Source organism: Leptonychotes weddellii, chromosome 11 (assembly GCF_054177405.1).
Source record: "Leptonychotes weddellii isolate Sample4059 chromosome 11, ASM5417740v2, whole genome shotgun sequence".
NCBI classification, from domain to species: Eukaryota; Metazoa; Chordata; class Mammalia; order Carnivora; family Phocidae; genus Leptonychotes; species Leptonychotes weddellii.
This window is the reverse complement of record NC_138379.1, coordinates 51,423,792-51,444,497: the sequence shown is the minus strand read 5'-3', so window position 1 is coordinate 51,444,497 and position 20,706 is coordinate 51,423,792. Positions and strand designations below refer to the sequence as shown.

Here is a 20,706-nt window from a genome sequence, read left to right as displayed (position 1 = left end):
GGATGGATTAGCCTGGTGATGGGTATTAAAGAGGGCATGTTCTGCATGGAGCACTGGGTGTTATACACAAACAATGAATCATGGAACACTACATCAAAAACTAATGATGTAATGTATAGTGATTAGCATAGCATAATAAAAAAAAATTTTATAGTTTAAGAAAAAAGAAAGATTGCTAGATTAGTTACAAACTCATTAATGTCCTACAGATCAATAACCTTAACCTTTGGAATTTTCTCTTCTACCTGACAAAAATGATTTTCAACTCTACGAGACAGATATTTACAAGTTAATATGTAACTTTACTTAACCTGGGATATTTAATTCGGTGGTAAATGGAATAATGGAGCAAAGTATATTCTCATAAGTAATTAACCTTTGAATGTGTCTATGTCCCCATATTCCATTGAACGGGCACACTGTCTATCTTTTGGCCTTATATCCAAGTTTTAGATAATCTTCTTAAATTTTTGGTATTCATTTTTTTAATGTATAAAGTTAGAGGCAAAGTACCTTCCCCTCAGAAGTGTCATAGTATGTGTGAAAGGTGTAAATTTACCAAGTGTTTGCCATTATAATACCACTAGTAGATTAAATATGTTCCTTCTTTCCCAGTAAAGTGCAGTGAACCACAGAACACAGTTTACAGTGAAACTTGACAGAAGATTGACTTGGCAGAATATGAGGTTCTGTATTTTTTTAATGTGTTTGAAATGTTTCTAATAATGTCAGTCAAATGTGTCTAGTTGAATATGCATAGTTCTAGGATTATTAATATGCAGTACCTCATGTTTCAGATTAATGCCTGATTTAATCTCCAGTAAGAAATTGTTAGTCTTCCTTCAGCCTTTTCTTTAATTGTATTTAACAGACTTTCAAAATGGAGTAAATGTAGTTAAATTTAGAAGTTTAACATTTTCCAAAAGGATATCTATGTTGGGTCAGTGGTTTTATGGCTCCACTTTAAAGTTTAATTTGGTAGTTGTTGTTTTTAATAAGCTTTCTATTTTTGAGTAATTTTTAAATATATAAAAGTAGCAAAGACAGTGCAGACTTTTTATATACACCTCTTGCCCAGTGTCCCCCATTGTAAATATCGCACATTGTCATGGTATGTTTTGTCAAAATTAAGAATCCATTGTTAGTACATTGCTGTTAACTACATTCCAGACTTTATTTGGATTTCTCGTTTTCCACCAGTGCCTTCTTTCTTCTTCCAGGGTCCAGTTCAGGGTACCACATTACTTTTAGCTGTCATGTTTTCCCCAATCTCTTCTATTCTGTAACAATTCCTCAGTCTTTCCTTGTTTTTCATGACTTGTAGAATGTATCCCAGTCTGAATTTGTCTGATGTTTTTCTCATGTTTCAACTGGAGTTATATGGGTTTTTGGAAAGAATATCATAGAGGTGAAGTGCTCTTACCATCATCAGGGGGTACATGATATCCAGATGGTGACATTAACCTTTATTACTTGGATTAGCTAGTGTTTGCCGATATTCTCCACTGAAAATGTACTATTTTTCCCTTTCTTTGTCCTTTAGAAGTAAGTCACTAGGTCTAGCCCACCCTCATTGGAGGTGGGAATAAGGGGTTGGGGAGCTCGAGATGGAATTAAGCATCACCTCCTGGAGGGGAGAGTATTTGGAATTCTTCTATATGGAAGATTTGTTGTCTCTTCACCCTTATTTTTTTTGTTATCATTTATATCAGGATGGACTCATATATTTATTTTATAGGTTGGGTTATACTCTAGTTCTATGTTATGTATTTTGTTGCTCCAACTGTTTTAGTTTTAGCTATTGGGAACTCATTCAGATTAACTCTTGTAGTATCCTTTTGACATGCCCTTATCCTTTTGTTTTTTGAGTATTTCCTTATTCTCTGGTACTGTGAGATAGCCCATATTTATTTATTTATTTGTTTTATATATTTTTTATGATCAATAAACCTACACTGACACATATTAATACTCAAAGTCCATAGTTTACATTAGGGTTCACTTTTGGTGATGTACATTTTGTAGTTTTGGATGAATGTGTAATAATGACACGTATCCACCATTGTAGTATCACATAGAATAGTTTCACTGCCCTAAAAATCCTCTGTGCTCCTCCTCTTCATCACTCCCTCCCTCTTAACCCCCTAGCAAACACTGATCTTTTTACTGTCTCCAGAGTTTGCCTTTTTCAGAATGTCATATAGTTGGAATCATATAGTAGGTACCCTTTTCAGATTGTCTTCTTTCAGTTAGTGTAGTATACATTTAAGGTTCTACCTTGTCTTTTCATGGCTTGGTAGCTCATTTCTGAATAATATTCCATTATCTGGATGTACCACAGTTTATCCATTCACCTACTGAGGGACACCTTGGTTGCTTCCAAGTTCTGGCAGTTATCCTAGGCTTATTTTTTATTTTCCCTACCCTGGCCCTTGATGCAGCCATTTCTCCAAAGAGACTTGGTTCCTTGTATTGGAAAATGTTATTTTGAGGGTTGCCTGGGTGGCTCAGTCATTGGGTGTCTGCATTCGGCTCAGATCATGATCCCAGGGTTCTGGGATCAAGCCCCGCATTGGGCTCCCTGCCCCGGGAAGCCTGCTTCTCCTTCTCCCACTCCCTCTGCTTGTGTTCCTTCCCTCACTGTGTCTCTCTCTGTCAAATAAATAAATAAAATCTCAAAAAAAAAAAAATGTCTGCATGGAGCACTGGGTGTTGTGCACGAACAATGAATCATGGAACACTTCATCTAGAACTAATGATGTAATGTATGGGGATTAACATAAGAATAAAAAAAAATGTGATTTTGAAACCAAGATTCCGTCATTGGGTATCTTGCCACTGGTGGGAGATTATTGCTTCTAAACCCTCTGGGCAGACAGAGCTGTAAATACATTTTTTAAATAAGAGAAAGCTAAGTGTTTTTATTACATTCTGCCTATAAATATGATTTATAAGTGACATGTTTATTCTGAGAGAATTGGAAATATACTAAATTGCAAAACCTACATTCAGAAATGTCATCTAAAATTTTCCATTTCTTGTCAGAGCCAGAATTGGAGGAGGGTTCAGCCTAATGTATTTGAAAGAGTTTTTGATGATTTTTGTTTTTCTTTTTTTGTTCATTGTGTTTTGTTCTGCTTTTTGCTTTTGGTGTTTTGTTAACAGGTATTTTTTCCTTATTATGTATTTTTTTAGTAAGCTATGAAGGCAGACATATTTCAGGATAAAACATGCTTTCCTCTTGAACATTGCTGTTGGAAATATAAATTGGTACAGCCTTTCTAGAGAAATACCTTTTACCAAGAATTTCATTTCTAGGAATTTTTCTTAAGGGAATGATCTTACAACTCTGTTAAGGTGTATAAACAGAAATGTTGAAAGCAACTTTGTTTATACTAGGGAAAAAGTGCTAACAATCTAAATGTGCATTTAGGAAGATTGATTAACCCTCAGTATACCAAGAAAATAGTCCTCACCGTTTACCATCTAGGGGTAATGAACCTTATTTTTAATAAATATTTTTAAGCCGGGGCGCCTGGGTGGCTCAGTCGTTAAGCGTCTGCCTTCGGCTCAGGTCGTGATCCCAGGGTCCTGGGATCGAGCCCCACATCGGGCTCCCTGCTCGGCGGGAAGCCTGCTTCTCCCTCTCACACTCCCCTTGCTTGTGTTCCCTCTCTCGCTGCCTCTCTCTCTGTCAAATAAATAAATAAAATCTTTAAAAAAAATAAATAAATAAATAAATAAATATTTTTAAGCCATCTTACAAATAATTTGCAGAAGTAAAAATAAGGGGTTAGTGAAAATCAACTTCACTAGAATTTTGAGAATGTAAACCTAGCAAACCCCAATTTTTAAAAACTGCTTTATTGAGAGATTTTTTATTTATTTATCATAAAATTCACCAGTTTAAAGTATACAGTTCAATGGGTTTTAGTATATTTTCACAGTTCAAATGTCACCATAATCTAATTTAAGAATATTTTTATATTCGACTGAGCCACCTGGGTGGCTCAGTTGGTTAAGCATCTGCCTTCAGCTCAGGTCATGATCCCAGGGTCCTGGGATTGAGTCCCGCATCTGGGTCCCTGCTCTATGGGGAGTCTGCTTCTCCCTCTGCCCCTCCCCCAGCTTGTTTTCCTTCTCTCTCTCTCTCTCAGAAAATAAATAGAATCTTTTTTTTAAGAATATTTTTATCACCCAAAAAGAAACTTCTTCCCATTAGCAGTCACGCCCCATCCTTCTTCCCACTCTAGGCAACCACTTATCTACTTTATGTCTCTATGAATTTGCCCATTTTGGGTATTTCATATAAATAGAATATGTAGTGTATCATATTTTGTTCTACTTTGCATAGTATTTTCAATGTCTGTCCATGTTGTAGCATGTGTCAGTATTTCATTTTTATTTTATTGCCAAATAACATTATATGTGTGAGTATAACACATTTGTTTATCCATTCAGCAGATCATAATGGACATTTGGGTTGTTTCTACTTTTTGGCTGCTATTAGTAATATTACTATGAATATTTGAGTACAAGTATTTGTGTGAACATGTTTGCATTTCTCTTGGGTAGATACTTAGGAATGGAACCTGTGGGTTCACATGGTAATTTTAACTCTGTGAGGAATTGCAGGCTCTTTTCCACAGTGTCTGTACCATTTTACAGCAATCCCACCAACAATGTATAAAAGTTCCAATTTCTCCAATTCTTTTTTTTTTTATTTGAGAGAGAGAGAATGAGAGACAGAGAGCATGAGAGGGAGGAGGGTCAGAAGGAGAAGCAGACTCCCCGCCAAGCAGGGAGCCCGATGCGGGACTCGATCCCGGGACTCCAGGATCATGACCTGAGCTGAAGACAGTCGCTTAACCAACTGAGCCACCCAGGCGCCCCTCCAATTTCCCCAATTCTTGTCAATACGTACTATATGTCTTTTTCATTGTGCCATTTTAGTACGGGTAAAGTGGCATCTCATTATGGTTTTGATTTGCATTTCCCTAATGACTACTGATGTTGAACATCTTTTGGTGTGCCTGTTGGCCATTTGGATATCTTCTTTGGAGGAATGTCTACTTAAATCCTTGATTCATTTTTTGTTTAGTTGGGTTGTCTTTTATTATTTAGTTGTAAGAGTTCTTTATATACTCTGGATACAAGTCCCTTATCAGATACATGATTTATAATTTGTTTTTCCCATTCTATAGGTTGTTTGTTTGTTTTCATTTTCTTGATGATGGTGGTAAAGCCCAATTTTTATCCTCACTTTTCTGGGTTTTGAAAGTATCCCATATAGACACAGCCTTTTGAATGTAGCTGTTTATCGACTGCCATGGGATGAACCAGGAATATACCTATACTTAATACAGATTATGGATTTCAAATACTTCTTTAGTAGTTTCAAGCTTATTACTTCTGGTTCTTGCACTCACATCATCATAAAGTAATACTTTTGAGAACTTGACAGTTCATAATTTTGAAGAGAGGATGGCCATCTTTTTTTATTCATAATTGCAAAACATTTCTATTTTTAGATTTGTAAACACCAATGATCAAATCACTTAATTTTTTCATTTCTACATGATATTTTTTCTTCCAGAAACTTTTGTATACATACTTGCCTTCAGCCTTTGTTCATTTGTTAACCATATCAAATAAATTTTGGTGCACAAATGTAGATGATGAAAGAATATTGTCACATACCTTTCCAGCAGAACGCTATGATCCGAGTTCCTCTTGCATGTTATTGCATGATGAAGTCCTAACTGTAGAATAACTAATTGGATAGAAATATCATATTTCCTTTTTGCCCTTAGAAATGTTTTATTCTTTATCAATTCTTGGGTTTGAGAAAATTCATTTAGGATATTGTTATCTGTAGGCTCATAGTCTCAGATTTCACTTACACCAATTTTACCATTATTATTGGAGACTAGATTGTTACTCTGTCTCTTTGCATTCTTTTCCTGGCTTGTTTCTAATATTTATGAAGCATCTTTATCGTTTTTCTTCTCTTTGTCATTGTGAGTGAAAAATAGACAATCTCAATTCTCATCTGTGTTCTCTGAAAACTACAAAAAGACTACAACATTCGTGTCTCCAGCCTTTTCTTAGACCTGTTTGAAAGATGACACAATACTTTGTGTACTGCAATAAGAAAATGTAAGATGAAATAATGGTGATGATTTCTCTCACTCTGCATCTTCCTCTTACCCACTATGCATCCTAGGCATCCATCATTTTCTATTTTCAATGTTTTACTCTTTTTTAACTTAATTAGGAGTAATTGAGTAATGAAATAATGTCTAGGATGAAACAGCAAAATGTTTAAATATACAACAAAAATAAGATCACTAAACCCCATATAGCTTAGATTCATGAAAGGATTCAATAAGTTTTATTCTATTTGAATAAAATACTACAAATTTCGCTGTCTTTTATTTATTTATTTTTTAAGTTTTATTTATTTATTTGACAGAGAGAGCTCAAGTAGGCAGAGCAGTAGATAGAGGGAGATGGAGAAGCAGGCTCCCCACTGAGCAGGGAGCCCGATACGGGGCTCGATCCCAGGACCCTGGGATCATGACCTGAGCTGAAGGCAGAGGCTTAACCAACTGAGCCACCCAGGTGCCCCTTCGCTGTCTTTTAGATAACCTTGTTAGTAGACTGAATTATGTCCCCCCCAAAGACAATTACTGTAAATTACAACCTTTTTTTAAAAATAAGGCCTTTGCAGATTAATCCATTAAAATAGTGAATTAGGGTGTGCCTAAATTCAATGACTATTATCTTTATAAAAGAAAGTAGAAGGAGATTTAGATTCAGAGATGTGGAGGAGATAGGCACAGAAAGAAGGAAGACCATGTGAAGGAGGCAGAGTTAGGAGTAATGCTGTGGAATGAATGCTAAGGATTTCTGAGAGCCACTGGAAACTAGGCAGACTTCTTCCCTAGAACCTTAGAAAGAGCATGGTGCTGACAACACCTTGATTTCAGACTTTTGGCATTTATAGCTGTGAGAGAATAAATTTCTGTCCTTTAAGACACCCAGTTTGTGGTAATTTGTTATGACCACCTTAGGAAATTAACACAACCTTTAAGAATGTATAAATCATGAGATACTAATATTAAGAAATAGTTAAAACTGCCCAACAACTTGGTAACTACAGCTTGGTAACTGATGGTTACCAAGGGGAGGTTGGCGAGGGGATGGATTAAATAGGTGATGGGGATTAGGAAGTGCGCCTGTTCTGATGAGCAATGGGTGATGTATGGAAGTGTTGAATCAAGTGTATTGTACACCTGAAACTAATGTAACTGTATGTTAATTATACTGGAATTAATTTTTTTTAATTCTTTGTGTTTCAAAAAACAACAACAAAAACTGCTTAACAAAGAAACTTAAAAATTAAAACTGGGTATAATGGACCCTAGCAATAAACTGAGGGTGAAATTAATTATGAAATCATCCAAACATTGGATTACTGTACAGCCATTAAAACTGATGATAAAGCTTTACAACATGTTACAAGAAAAACAGTGGTTATGAAACGGGAAGTAGAATGTGTTTCAAGGTTTTACTCTGTGTGTGTGTGTGTGTGTGTGTGTGTGTGTAGGAAAGAGTCTGGAAAAATATACACCAGTGTTCAACTAATAAGCAATGGCTGTTTCTACTCATTTTCATTTTCTTCTTTAAACTTGTCTTTTATTCAGATTCAAAAACCTAGGTTCAAAAAATCAGCTGTTTCCTTGAGGGTGGGGTGGGTAATCAGCTTGGGGTTCCAGTTGATTTTATTCCAGTTTGATTAATTGTTTGCTTTGTGTTTGGTACGAGCACTCTTAAAATCATTCCCCTGGGTCATCTCATCAGTGCAAATGCTGAGCTCAGAAGCCGTGAAACATTCATACTCAGGTTGTATTCATCCTGTTAAGGGGCTGTGGTAAGAATGTCAACATGTGAACCTGAGTTAGACTGAAATATCCTTTATAACTGAGTGTGAAACTGTCTTCCCATCCCATATCACTTTCTTATTCTTCATCCACTTGATGCTTATCTGAACTTTGTTAATTTATACTCATTTGATTTTCGAGAGTTTTTTTGCCTATGGCTATTTTATTTGTGCTGTGCATTTTCACACACCTCTGTGTTTCTAATGCCCCTCCCTGTAGCGTTAGACTGCTTTTCCATATCTCATTCCTCCAGGGCTCAACTGAAAGAGGGCTTTCTTCTTGACTCCTTTCCTATTTTTCTCAATAGAAATTATTTTTCTCTTTTTCTCCTGTCTTACAGTACTCACCTATCTCATGTCCTAAAGAAAAAAAGTTCCTCTTATTTTTAATGTTTATCCAGTTTGTAGTTCTTCTCATGTCTATCTCATAGATTATAAACATCCTAAATATCTGCATCTACTAAAAATAGTAGATATTCTGTAAGTATTGTTAAACTGAATCTGTAAAGCACAAATTCTCATTCTTCTAAACTATTGTGTATAGTTTCTGCTATAGAATTAAGCCCACAACAGAGTTAAATATGTTAATCACTTTTTTTACTCTATTTCATGGGAAAGCTATCACTATGAAACTTTGAGATCTTTATTTGCTGAATGTATGTGAATAATGATGGTTCTTTATGCTATTATTCTTCTTGATAGTGGGACCTTAAAACAAAGAGATTTCTTCTTTTAGTGTATTATGTATGTTAAAAATTAACTATTTTGATGGAAATATGAATTAGCAGACTATTGGTATAAAAGACTCAGGAATTTCGTTATCACCTTACCTGTTTTCTCACTTGAACAATATAGCTAGGGAATGAGCATTTCGGGTAAATTAAGCAGCAAGTGGAGAGGGTTTAGTAGGGATATTTAGTTTGTTTGGGTACAATACAGAGAATGTGAATATTTGGATTAACCAGGGGTTGGGTGTTGCCAAGTTCGATTGATGGAAATAGATAGGTACTGAAGGTCATGATAGATCAAGGAGGAGTGAGGAAATAGGGGTAGTAGGTGATGATAGAAAAAAATGGTGGACTTAAAGAATTGGAGGTCTTAATGAAGAATTGTGGGTGTGGAAGTACAAGGGTTAAAACCCACACAAATTCGAGGTCAAAGAATGGTGGTGTGAAATTCCTATCTCCAATGTGGAATCTCTGCTCAGCTCCCACCTGTGAAGTGCCAGTTGTCTTCTACAGTGGTTGCTGTATGAACAGCTCAACATGCTCAAACGAAATTCATCATCATTCTCTCAATCTGTTTTTTCCTCCTGAATTCCTTGTGTCGAGAAATGGCACTACCATCTTTCCAGTTTGTCAAAGCAGCTGTGTGAATACCATCCCCAAGTTTCCTTTTTCCACACACGTTTCATCTTTTCACTCATTTGCGTCTACTTCCCTTTGCTGCAGCTATCCTAAACTGTGTATAAATTTCTGATAATATACAGGTGTTTCTTTGTGGATGAGGAATATCCTTTCCCCATGTGTTTGTCTAGCTAATTCCTGCCCATCCACCTAAACTCAGCTTAAGGGGCGCCTGGGTGGCTCAGTCGGTTAAGTGTCTGCCTTTGGCTCAGGTTATGATCCCAGAGTCCTGGGATCAAGCCCCGCATCGGGCTTCTTATTTAGCCGGGAGCCTGTTTCTCCCTCTGTCTGCTGCTCCCCATGCTTGTGTGCATGCTTGCACGCTCTCTCTCTCTGACAAATAAATAAAATCGTTTAAAATAAAATAAAAAATAAACTCAGCTTAAAAATGATCTCACCCAGAATCCCCACTCCCACCCCTACATCCTGCTTATTTAAATGACCTTCTTCTCGGGGCGCCTGGGTGGCTCAGTCATTAAGAGTCTGCCTTGGGCTCAGGTCATGATCCCAGGGTCCTGGGATCAAGCCCCGCATCGGGCTCCCTGCTCGGCGGGAAGCCTGCTTCTCCCTCTCCTGCTCTCCTGCTCTCCCTGCTTGTGATCCTGCTCTTGCTGTCTCTCTCTCTGTCAAATAAATATATTTAGAAAAAAAAAAAATCTTTAAAAAAATAATAAAATAAATGCCCTTCTTCTGTATGCCCCTGTTGCTTTATTCTTTCTGTTTTATAACACTGGAATCACTGTTGTTTTCTCTATAGCTTAGACTTTGAGCTTTTGGATTTAGGGACTTTAATAACCTTATTATTACAGAATAAAGACTTAAATACCTGTTGGAAAGGATTTCTATCAATTCTATTTATAAAAAGAATTGAAATTGTCTGTTTATATGCTTATCTTCCCATTAGCCCACAAATTCTTCCAACTGTATCTTGTTCCTCTTTGTCTTCATAGTTTCTATTACTACCATTTACCTGATTCAGAGCTCAAAAATCAATCTCAATTTGATTGAACATTTGTTGAGAGTCAGCTGTGTGCCAAACACTAGGTTAGGTGCTGGGATGCAAAGATGAACAAGACAGATACGATCCCAATCTTCATGACCCCGTACAATCTAATGAACAAGATAAGCATTAAATAAGAAATTCACAGTGTGGTAGCTGTTACACAAAAGCCTGTCCTGAGGCAAAAACAGCATATGGCAAGGGAATTTCAACCTTGTCTAGGTTGAATTGAATTTAGAAGTAACCTTATCAGTAGAATGATTACATGAGAGTGCATTTTAAAATGTCATTTATATTTAATGACCACTGGCTGTTATATTTAGTTTGGATTCTATTGCTTTTCTGTTCTTGGGACAACAGAAATCTAGTTAATACAACTTTTCCTTCCTATTGTAGAGCATTTTATGATGTACAATCTTTTTGTTACCCCAGTACATGTTATCTGTATTTGGTTGTGAAATGTCTTTTGGTACTTTTATGTCATGTTTGATACATTATCCTTGAATGAATTATATTTAGCCAAATCATGAAAAGCTAGCAAACTATTTAGCTTTTCTGTCCTGTTCCTTTATCTACTTCCAAATACTTGGAGTCTTTTATTAAACTTTATATGAAAAGGTTGTGATTTTGTATCCTATCCTACTTTAGGGCAATAGCCAGAGTAAGAGGGATGTAGACATCATGGTCTAAAGAAATGGTTGAAGAAACTAAATAGGTTTAACATAGGAAAGACAAAGGGGAGACATGCTTTGAAATTTTCTCAGATCTATTTGTTGGGCTTTGGTGAGAGCCCTGGATGCAGATGAGTAAGTGATTTCTTAAAGAACAACTTTACTGAGATAGAACTCACTTACCATAAAATTCACCCTTTAAAATGTACAATTTAGGGGCACCTGGGTGGCTCAGTAGGTTAAGCGGCTGCCTTCGGCTTAGGTCATGATCCTGGAGTCCTGGGATCAAGCCCCACATCTGGCTCCCTCCTCAGCAGGGAGTCTGCTTCTCCCTCTGACCCTACCCCCTCTTGTTCTCTCTCTCTCTCTCACTTTCTCTCTCTGAAATAAATGAATGAAATCTTTAAAAAAAAATAAATAAAAAATAAAAAAATAAAAAAAATGTACAATTTAGTAGTTTTTACTATATTCACAAAATTGTGCAACCGTAATTAGGGCCCGGGGTTCAAGAGCCCCTGGCTCTGGGGTCCCAAACAGACCTGGTTTGGCCACTTGCTGTTGGCAAAACCCAAAGGCAGAAAGACAGGTGGTGGTCAAACAAGAACGGAATTTATTTCAGTGAGGCCAGCCCCTGGAAGATAGTGGACTACTATCCCAAAGACTGTCTCCAAAGTGCTGAAAATACTTTCAGGTTTATAATAAGGAGGATGCGGGACAGAGGTCCAAGAGTGTGTGCAGGTGGGCAGTAAAGGTCAGGTCAGTCATTGTCTTAGGGGTGACTCATGTGAGGGCTTGCTGATTTCAGGGCAGTCGGTGCTCAAGGGGTAGTTTTGGTTCCCATTACGGGATGCTTTGTCCACCAGGTCTCTTGCCCAAGTGAAAAGATAAGCTTCATTAGTTAGAAAATACAGTCTGAAGTCAAAATGGTGATAGTTTAAGGCATAGCTGGGTCCTGTTTCACAACTATCACCACTATCTAATTTTATATTTTCATCTCTTCAGAAAGAATTCCCTTACACGTAAGTAATCACCTCCCATTCCCATTCCCCACAGCCCCTGGCAACCACTACCGAATGAAAAACAAGGGGAGTGCTGCCCAGCAGTCTGTGTCATGACAAACCTACCAGGTAGTGATGCTGCTGAGGACTACTGCCCTAGAGAATGACTCTGTTCCCTGTTTGGTGGGGACATCTGGCCTCCAGTCATTCTGGGGGAAGTTGGAGAGAACTGACAGTTGCATATGCAAAATCTATCAGTGAATCTCCATTTTCTCCATCTCCAACCTCACCATGGTTCTGTGTGCAGGTCACCTCCTTTCTGCCACAGCGTGCTTACTCTGTATTCTAGATAATGGTTTCCATGCTTTAATACATCAATCATCACTCAACTACTGTTTCCTGTCCTCCAAAGATTGGTTGAGATCTCTTGTCCACTGAGGGTCCCCTTCTTCTTTCTTCCTTTTAACTTACCTTAAGATTGTCTCAGGAAGGAGTGAATGTAAATATCTGTGCTTTTTTAAAAAAAGATCTAATTGTCTTTATTAAATGATTCATGAATTGGGCATTACCCCATCTAGCAAGTAAAGGGGGGGGGAGGCTTCGTAAATATCTGTGCCTAATTCACTATTTGAACTTCATTTTTACTAGCTTGAGTGGTAATAGTTTGCTCTTCTTCTAGTTAGGCTGTGCATTATTTGCATGATGAGTTAGTGTCTTTGTCTAATGCATTAATTCTGCAGTATCTGCATATCACCTTGCAAGTCTAAACATGAGATTCTCTATTTCTAGTCTTGCTTTCCTTTGTGATGGCAGTTAATAATTTCCCGTTACTCAACTTCAAGTGTATGAGAGAATAGCCCCATTCTTCTATTATCTCACTCAGGTCTGGCTGAGCGGAGTATCAGAAGGATTGAATGCCTTTGAAATAAGCAAGTTTGGTGTGAGTTAAAAAAAAAAAAAAAATTACCAGTCAATCCTTTGAGGAATGATACAAATAGAACTCATTTTGCATAAAATGCAATGCCTGTTGGCATTGTCTAAAAGCAAATGCAGGTTATTATAGTGAGACACCAATTAATCCTTAGTAATTTGACCATTATGGACAGTAATTGGAGCTATAAAAAGCAAAACTGATATTGTTACTTCTTACAGTTACTGTGTAATCTTGTCCAAATTCTATTTTGCTCTGGTGGGTTTAATTACTTTTTTAGGAAAGGGGAAAAAAAAAATCTGTGTTTGTTACATGTTTGCAGAATTTAGGTTGTGTTGAGAACAGAGAAAATTTTTCATTTTGACTTTTTTCCCCTAGCTTGTTTTCTTCTACCTAAAAATAACTATGGGTACTCATTTATTCAGCAGTAATTTTAGTGTTCACCCAAATGGTATGTAACTGTTGGACACCAAGGAGGATGTTAAAAATACAGAACAGACTTGTTGATTGACACATAGAGGGTTGCGGGTGCTGTTACAGAGTGAAGTAGCTACTGAGATAATGTTATCCCGACCAGAACGTGCTGAATTTGTCCAAGTAAACGGTCATACAGTTAGATTACAATCAGAATTCTCCTTCTATACGTACTAGTTTTATAGGTTTAATATCTGAGCCTCCACTTCCTGACTATAAAGATGAATGAAAATGGCCACCTTGCCAAACCAATGTGAGAATTAGATGCTATGTAAAGCCCAGCATTTATCACAGTTTGACGCTGAAATGGTAACGGTCGTCTGTGGTGATGGTCGTCATGACAGCTGGGACCTGGAGAGCCCAGGGTGATTATAAAGAAAGAAGCCAGGGTGTTGTAACCAGGAAGAATAGCTGGCAGCCAGTAATCCAGTTGTTTTACAAGAGTAGCAGCCCTGGAGTTGAACAAAGCGGAGGATTGAGACAAATAGTGAGTCGATCAGAATTCAGATCTCACAAGACAGGTCAGAAGGTTAAACTAAACCAGTACCTGTCAGAATTTGAAGACCAAATCGGAAGTAAACTCTGAGAGCAGGTGAGGTCATAATCTACCCTAAGAGCTGTGGCCAGTTATGTTGACAGTGATCTATCATTGTGTTCTAGGTTCTTTTGTTCTTCGAAGTAGATCATTGCCGTGCCCCTTCTATGTTTCCAGTTGCCTGACACTTCACCCTTTATAGTTTAGTTGGGGTGTGATTATAATTTAAGTAATTAGGTAACAGGACAATTGAGTAATTAGGCCAATGCATGAATAAGCTCTTTTTGTTATTGTTGCTTCTCAACTTTGTTAAATATCCTTTATATACAAAAAAAACACCCATTTTAAATGTACAGTTTAATAAATTTTGACAAATTTATAAAACCTTATAACCTCTACTGTAATAAAAATAAAAAAATACTCTATCACCAAAAAAAAAAAGTCCCCTTATTTCTCTTTGCAGTCTCCCTGCCTGGCCCTAGGTCATAAACAACCATTGATCTACTTTCTGTAGTCACAGATTAGAATTTCCTTTTCTAGAATTTCATATAAATGGTTTTTATTTTTTTTTTATTTTTTATTTTTATTTTTTTTAAAGATTTTATTTATTTATTTGCGAGAGACAGAATGAGAGACAGAGAGCACGAGAGGGAGGAGGGTCAGAGGGAGAAGCAGACTCCCCGCTAAGCAGGGAGCCCGATGCGGGACTCGATCCCGGGACTCCAGGATCATGACCTGAGCCGAAGGCAGTCGCTTAACTGACTGAGCCACCCAGGCGCCCCGATGGTTTTTATATAATACTTTATTTAGGTTTATGTAAGTGGTATCATACAGTATATACTCTTTTGTATCTGACTTCTTTCACTCAACATAATGCTTTTGAAATTCATCCAGTTGGTTTGTTCCTTTTTATTGCTGAATATTATTCCATTGCGTGAATATTACAATTTTGTAATTCATTTATCTTTTTTATTTCATATTTTTTAAAGATTTATTTCATTTTATTTTTATTTTTTAATTCAATTAATTAACATATAATGTAGTATTGGTTTCAGAGGTAGAGGTCAGTGATTCATCAGTCTTATGTAATACCCAGTGTTCGTTACATCACATGCCCGCCTTAATGTCCCTCACCCAGTTACCCCATTCCTCCACCCTCCTCCCCTCCACCAACCCTTAAGAGTCCCTTATGGTTTGTCTCCCTCTCTGATTTCATTTTGTTTTATTTTTCCCTCTCTTCCTCTATGATCCTCTGTTTTGTTTCTTAAATTCCACATATCAGTGAGATCATATGATAATTGTCTTTCTCTGATTGGCTTATTTCACTTAGCATAATACCCTCTGGTCCCATCCTCGTCATTGCAAATGGCAAGATTTCCATTTTTTGATGGTGGAGTAGTATTCTATTGTGTATATATACCACATCTTCTTTACCCATTCATCTGTCAGTGGACACCCGGACTCTTTCCATAGTTTGGCTATTGTGGATGTTGCTGCTATAAACATTGCGGTGCAGGTGCCCCTTTGGATCACGAAATTTGTATCTTTGGGGTAAATACTCAGTAGTGAAATTGCTGGGTTGTAGGGTATCTCTATTTTCAACTTTTTGAGGAACCTCCATGCTGTTTTCCAGAGTGGCTGTACCAGCTTGCATTCCCACCCACAGTGTAAGAGGGTTCCCCTTTCTCCACATACTCGCCAACATCTATCATTTCCTGACTTGTTAATTTTAGCCATTCTGACAGGTGTGAAGTGGTATCTCATGTGGTTTTGATTTGTATTTCCTTGATATTGAGTGATGTTGAGCATTTCTTCATGTGTCTGTTGGCCATTTGTATGTCTTCTTTGGACAAATGTCTGTTCATGTCTTGTGCCCATTTTTTAATTGGATTCTTTGTTCTTTGGGTGTTGAGTTTGATAAGTTCTTTTTTTTTTTTTTTAAGATTTTATTTATTTGACAGAGAGAACAAGCAGGGGGAGCAGCAGAGGGAGAAGGAAAAGCAGACTCCCTGCTCAGCAGGGAGCCCAACTCAGGGCTCAATCCCAGGACCCTGGGATCATGACCTGAGCCAAAGGCAGACGCTTAACTAACTGAGCCACCCAGGTGCCCTAGAGTTTGATAAGTTCTTCATAGATTTTGGATACTAACCCTTTATCTGATAAGACATTTGCAAATATCTTCTCCCATTCTATCGTTGTCTTTTGGTTTTGTCAATTGTTTCCTTTGCTGTGCAAAAGCTTTTTATCTTGATGAAGTCCCCATAGTTCATTTTTGCCCTTGCTTCCCTTGCCTTTGGTGATGATTCCAGGAAGAAGTTGCTGCAGCTGAGGTCAAAGAGGTTGCTGCCTGTGTTCTCCTCAAGGATTTTGATGGATTCCAGTGTCACATTTAGGTCTTTCATCCATTTTGAGTTTATTGTGTATGGTGGAAGAAAGTAGTCCAGTTTCATTCTTCTGCGTGTGGCTGTCCAGTTTTCCCAACACCATTTGTTGAAGAAACTGTCTTTTTCCATTGGATATTCTTTCCTCCTTTGTCAAAGATTAGTTGACCATAAAGTTGAGGGAATTCATTTATCTTTTGATGGGCATTTGGGTTGTTTCCAGTTTGGGGCTGTTATAAATGAAGCTTTATGAAAATTTATGCATAAGTCTGTGTGTACATGTTTTCATTTCCTTTGGGTAAATACCTAGGGATTGCTGGGTTGTATAGTAAATGTATGATTAACTTTATAAGAAACTGCTGAACAGTTTTTCAGAGTACTTGTACTATTTTGTATGCCCACCAACAAAAGATGAGAGTTTTGTTTGTTCCCCATGTTTGACAAAAATTGGTGTCTTCAGTATTTTTTTAGTCATTCTAGTAAGTATATGTCTCATTACAGTTTCAATTTGTATTTTTGTCATGACTAATACTGTTGAACTGTCTTTTCTCATGTGCTTATTGGCCATTCAGATATCTTCTTTTGTGAACTATCTTTTTAGTTCTTTTGCCTGTTTTTGTTAAGTTGTTTGTCTTTTTGTTATTTAGTTATAACAGTTATTTATATGTTCTGGATACTAGACCTTTATCTGATGTATTGTACGTACTTTCTCCCAGTGTGCCTTGCTTTTCTGTCTTTTTACAGTACCTTTTGAAGACCAGAGTTTTTAATTTTGTTGGTGAATACTTTATCACTTTTTTCTTATATAATTCATGATTTTTATGTCTTATTCAAAAGATTACAAAGATTTTCTCCTATTTTTTTCCCTAGGAATTTTGTCATTGTACCTTGTACATTTGGTCTGTGATCTCCCCTACTACTCTATATAAGCTCCTTGAAGGCAAAAGGCTGTGCCTGATTTATGTCTGTATTTTCCAGGGCGCCTGGGTGGCTCAGTCAGTTAGGCTTCTCTGCCTTTGGCTCGGGTCATGATCCCAGGGTCCTGGGGTCGAGTCCCACATTGGGCTCCCTGCTCAGCGGGGAGCCTGCTTCTCCCTCTGCCTGCTACTCCCCCTGCTTGTGCTCTTTCTCTGACAAATAAATAAAATCTTAAAAAAAAGTCTGTGTTTTCCATAGTGGTAGTTGTCTAATAAAAGTTTAATGAAGAAATAAACGAGTATGATTTCATGATACATAATGCCAGTTGTAAGATAAGAACAGATAGCTAGCTAGGCCCAAAGCTTCTCTATCTATTTCTTCTTGGCTGCTCTGACCTGTGGGCCTCAATTACTTCTGTGCTTTTGACTTATTTCACCAATCTGTTCTAGTTAAAAGAAAAAAAATTCCATCAGAAAATGCATTAATAAACTTGAAATAATATTGTATTGGACCTAGTTAGATATTTTAAAGTAACTTTATTAAATGAAAGTAAAATTTCAGGGGCACCTGTGTGGCTCAGTTATTAAACATCTGCCTTCGGCTCAGGTCATGATCCCAGGGTCCTGGGATCAAGTCCCGCATCGGGCTCCCTGCTCAGCGGGAAGCCTGCTTCTCCCTCTCCCACTCCCCCTGCTTGTGTTCCCTCCCTCGTTGTCTGTCAAATAAATAAATAAAATCTTAAAAAAAAAAAAAGTAAAATTTCATTTTACCTTCCCATGTTGTTGGTATGAATTTCTCTTTGTATGAATTTAGAAAATCTAGTGTTGGGTGCCTGGGTGGCTCAGTCGTTAAGCGTCTGCCTTCGGCTCAGGTCATGATCCCAGGGTCCTGGGATCAAGCCCCACATCGGGCTCCCTGCTCAGTGGGAAGCCTGCTTCTCCCTCTCCCTCTGCCTCTGCTTGTGTTCCCTCTCTCGCTGTCTCTCTCTGTCAAATAAATAAATAAAATCTTTAAAAGAAAATCTAGTGTTAATAAAAAAAATTTGGGGGGTGCCTGGGTGGCTCAGTTGTTTCAACGTCTGCCTTTGACTCAGGTCATGATCCCGGGGTCCTGGGATCGAGCCCCACATTGGGCTCCCTGCTCAGCAGGGAGCCTGCTTCTCCCTCTCCCTCTGCCGCTCCCCCTGCTTGTGCTCTCTCTCTCTTCTGTCAAATAAATAAATAAAATCTTGAAAAAACAATTTTTTAAATCACCTGTAAACTATGTACATGAACTCTAGAAACCACTGAAACACTTCTGTGTATTTTACTTTAGTAAGACAGATTTGCTTCCGTTTTTACAAAACAAAAGGAAACTTCATTTTTGCTCCTTTAGAAGAACTTGGTAAAAGAAACTCAAGCAGCCATGGTTTTTGCTTCTTTCTCACAGTAGAAGTTAGTAACAAATAAGCTCAGTCACATATGTTGGTTGATAATCGTACTATTTTTATTTCTCTTGATGTCAATCCCCACGTTATCTCCTGTGATATACCCCTACACTGAAAAAATAAAACCCGTGTTTTGCCACTTGAAACAGGTGCATAGGACAGATAAACATACATGTGTCACACAAATCTCTACAATTTGGAGAATATGCAAAACCTGAACCAGCTGTATTTCACATTTAAGAGGCAGATTTAATGTGAATTATGATGGAGGTTGGGAGATAATAAAAACCTAAATGTTTTTGTTTGTGAAACATCTTTTAGTGACTTTTATGTAGTTTCTTCAACTGGGTAATTACTCTGTGCTTTCCTCATCATTCTACTTCAGGACAGTATAGTGTGAGGTTCAATGAGGACATTTGAACTCTAGGCAGACAGTACTTTAGGGACTACTGTACAAAGAACAATCTCAGAATTTACAAGCGTGCCCTTTATAGCCAAAATATGTGTTTGATTTGACAATTCTTGTATTTCATATATAGCTCTTGAGAGTTGGTGTGACATGGGAATTTGAAGATAACTGCTCAAATTAGTTCAATCCAAAGTCTCCCTACATTTTGTATAGATCATACCATAATCCATATCATTAAAACTATTTGTTTTTAGTATTTTTACAGCAATTACTCTTTCTTCCTGGCATTTAGCAACATACTTTTAAGTGAAACCAAATCAAAAAAGGGAAGAACTATCCATTGCATCATGTATGTTTTTAATGTTCCTTCTTAGGGAGCCATTATCATTGGAGAATAGTTGGTTCATCCTCATCTTTAGAAGATATTCAAATAAGATGGCTAATAATATGCCTACAGGATGATTCAATAGCCTATCAAAGCCTGATTCTCAGAGTTAGGCATGCATATAGATGGAAAGTTAACAGAAGCTAGAAATATTGATTACTGAATAAGTCTTAGGTTGTGTGTCAGTGCCTTTCAGAAAGCCATTTTATCAGAAGGGAGCTGTGCCTGCCAACACCAAGAAGTAGGACATTAGTTTTATAAGTAACAGATACGAGATGGGAGGAGAGCCACAGGGACCTGACATGGCAGATCGGTAGCCATGGGAAAAATAAAATATGTATGACTAGGCACTGGGACAAATTCAGGAAGCTGTACCCAGAGTTCTGTCCTCCATTGATCTCTTCCCTCATGTTGCATTGTCTGAGCACACGTTTTTTGCAGTTGATTATTTTCTGTAGATACTGGGATTTCAACAGTCTACTTTGGTACTGGACAGCAGGACTTACTGCAGTGATGGAAGTGTCTGCACTGTCCATTATGGTAGCCACTAGCTGTATGTGGCTATTGAGCACTTGAAATGTGGCTAGTTTGAGGAACTGAATTTGTATTAATTTTATTTAATTTTAAATAGTGTAGATTTAAGTAGCCATATGTGGCTAGTAGCCACCATATTGAACGGTGCAGATTTAATTGGCCTCTGTCCAGAGCGTAAAGCATTGAAGTCACCCATGTCATTTGCTGTTAGGAGGTTTCTGTTGTCCTTAGCATAGTAGTAATGCTGGGAAAACGTAGGTACTCAGGGTATATTAATGTTAGTTGAATTAAATTGAATGGATAGTCAGAAGGGAAAGGTAGGAAGCATGAAGAACTGAGTGGTGTCCTGGTAAGGTGTTTTGGGCTGATGCCAATGCCTGACCTTTAGTTTTTGTCTAATTTTGTCGTTTTACTTTTTATTGTGTTCCATTAGCTTGTCCATCCTATGTCTTTTTTGATGTCTAAATATCGCATAGACACAAAATTTTAAACAGATATATAGGTAAAGTATAAAGAATAGTGATAACCCCAAAGATACAAAAGTAGGGATCCGAAAGGGTACGTGCACCCCGATGTTTATAGCAGCAATGTCCACAATAGCCAAACTGTGGAAAGAGCCAAGATGTCCATCGAAAGATGAATGGATAAAGAAGATCTGGTATATATATACAATGGAATATTATGCAGCCATCA

At 37.5% G+C, this 20,706-nt stretch overlaps 1 protein-coding gene across 5 annotated transcripts in view; it reads left to right on the top strand.

Moving 5' to 3' along the window:
- Nucleotides 1–20,706, top strand: part of NARS2 (asparaginyl-tRNA synthetase 2, mitochondrial) — a 129,986-nt gene that overhangs the window by 54,608 nt on the left and 54,672 nt on the right. Inside the window, exon 1 of one of the 5 annotated variants that reach the window (XM_081798915.1) lies at nucleotides 98–686. The exons of the other annotated variants lie outside the window; for them this stretch is intronic. Coding sequence (XP_081655041.1) covers nucleotides 682–686 — 5 coding nt within the window. The 5' untranslated portion in view covers nucleotides 98–681. Of the gene's footprint in view, nucleotides 1–97; nucleotides 687–20,706 lie in introns of those variants that run through there. 5 annotated transcript variants of the gene reach the window in all.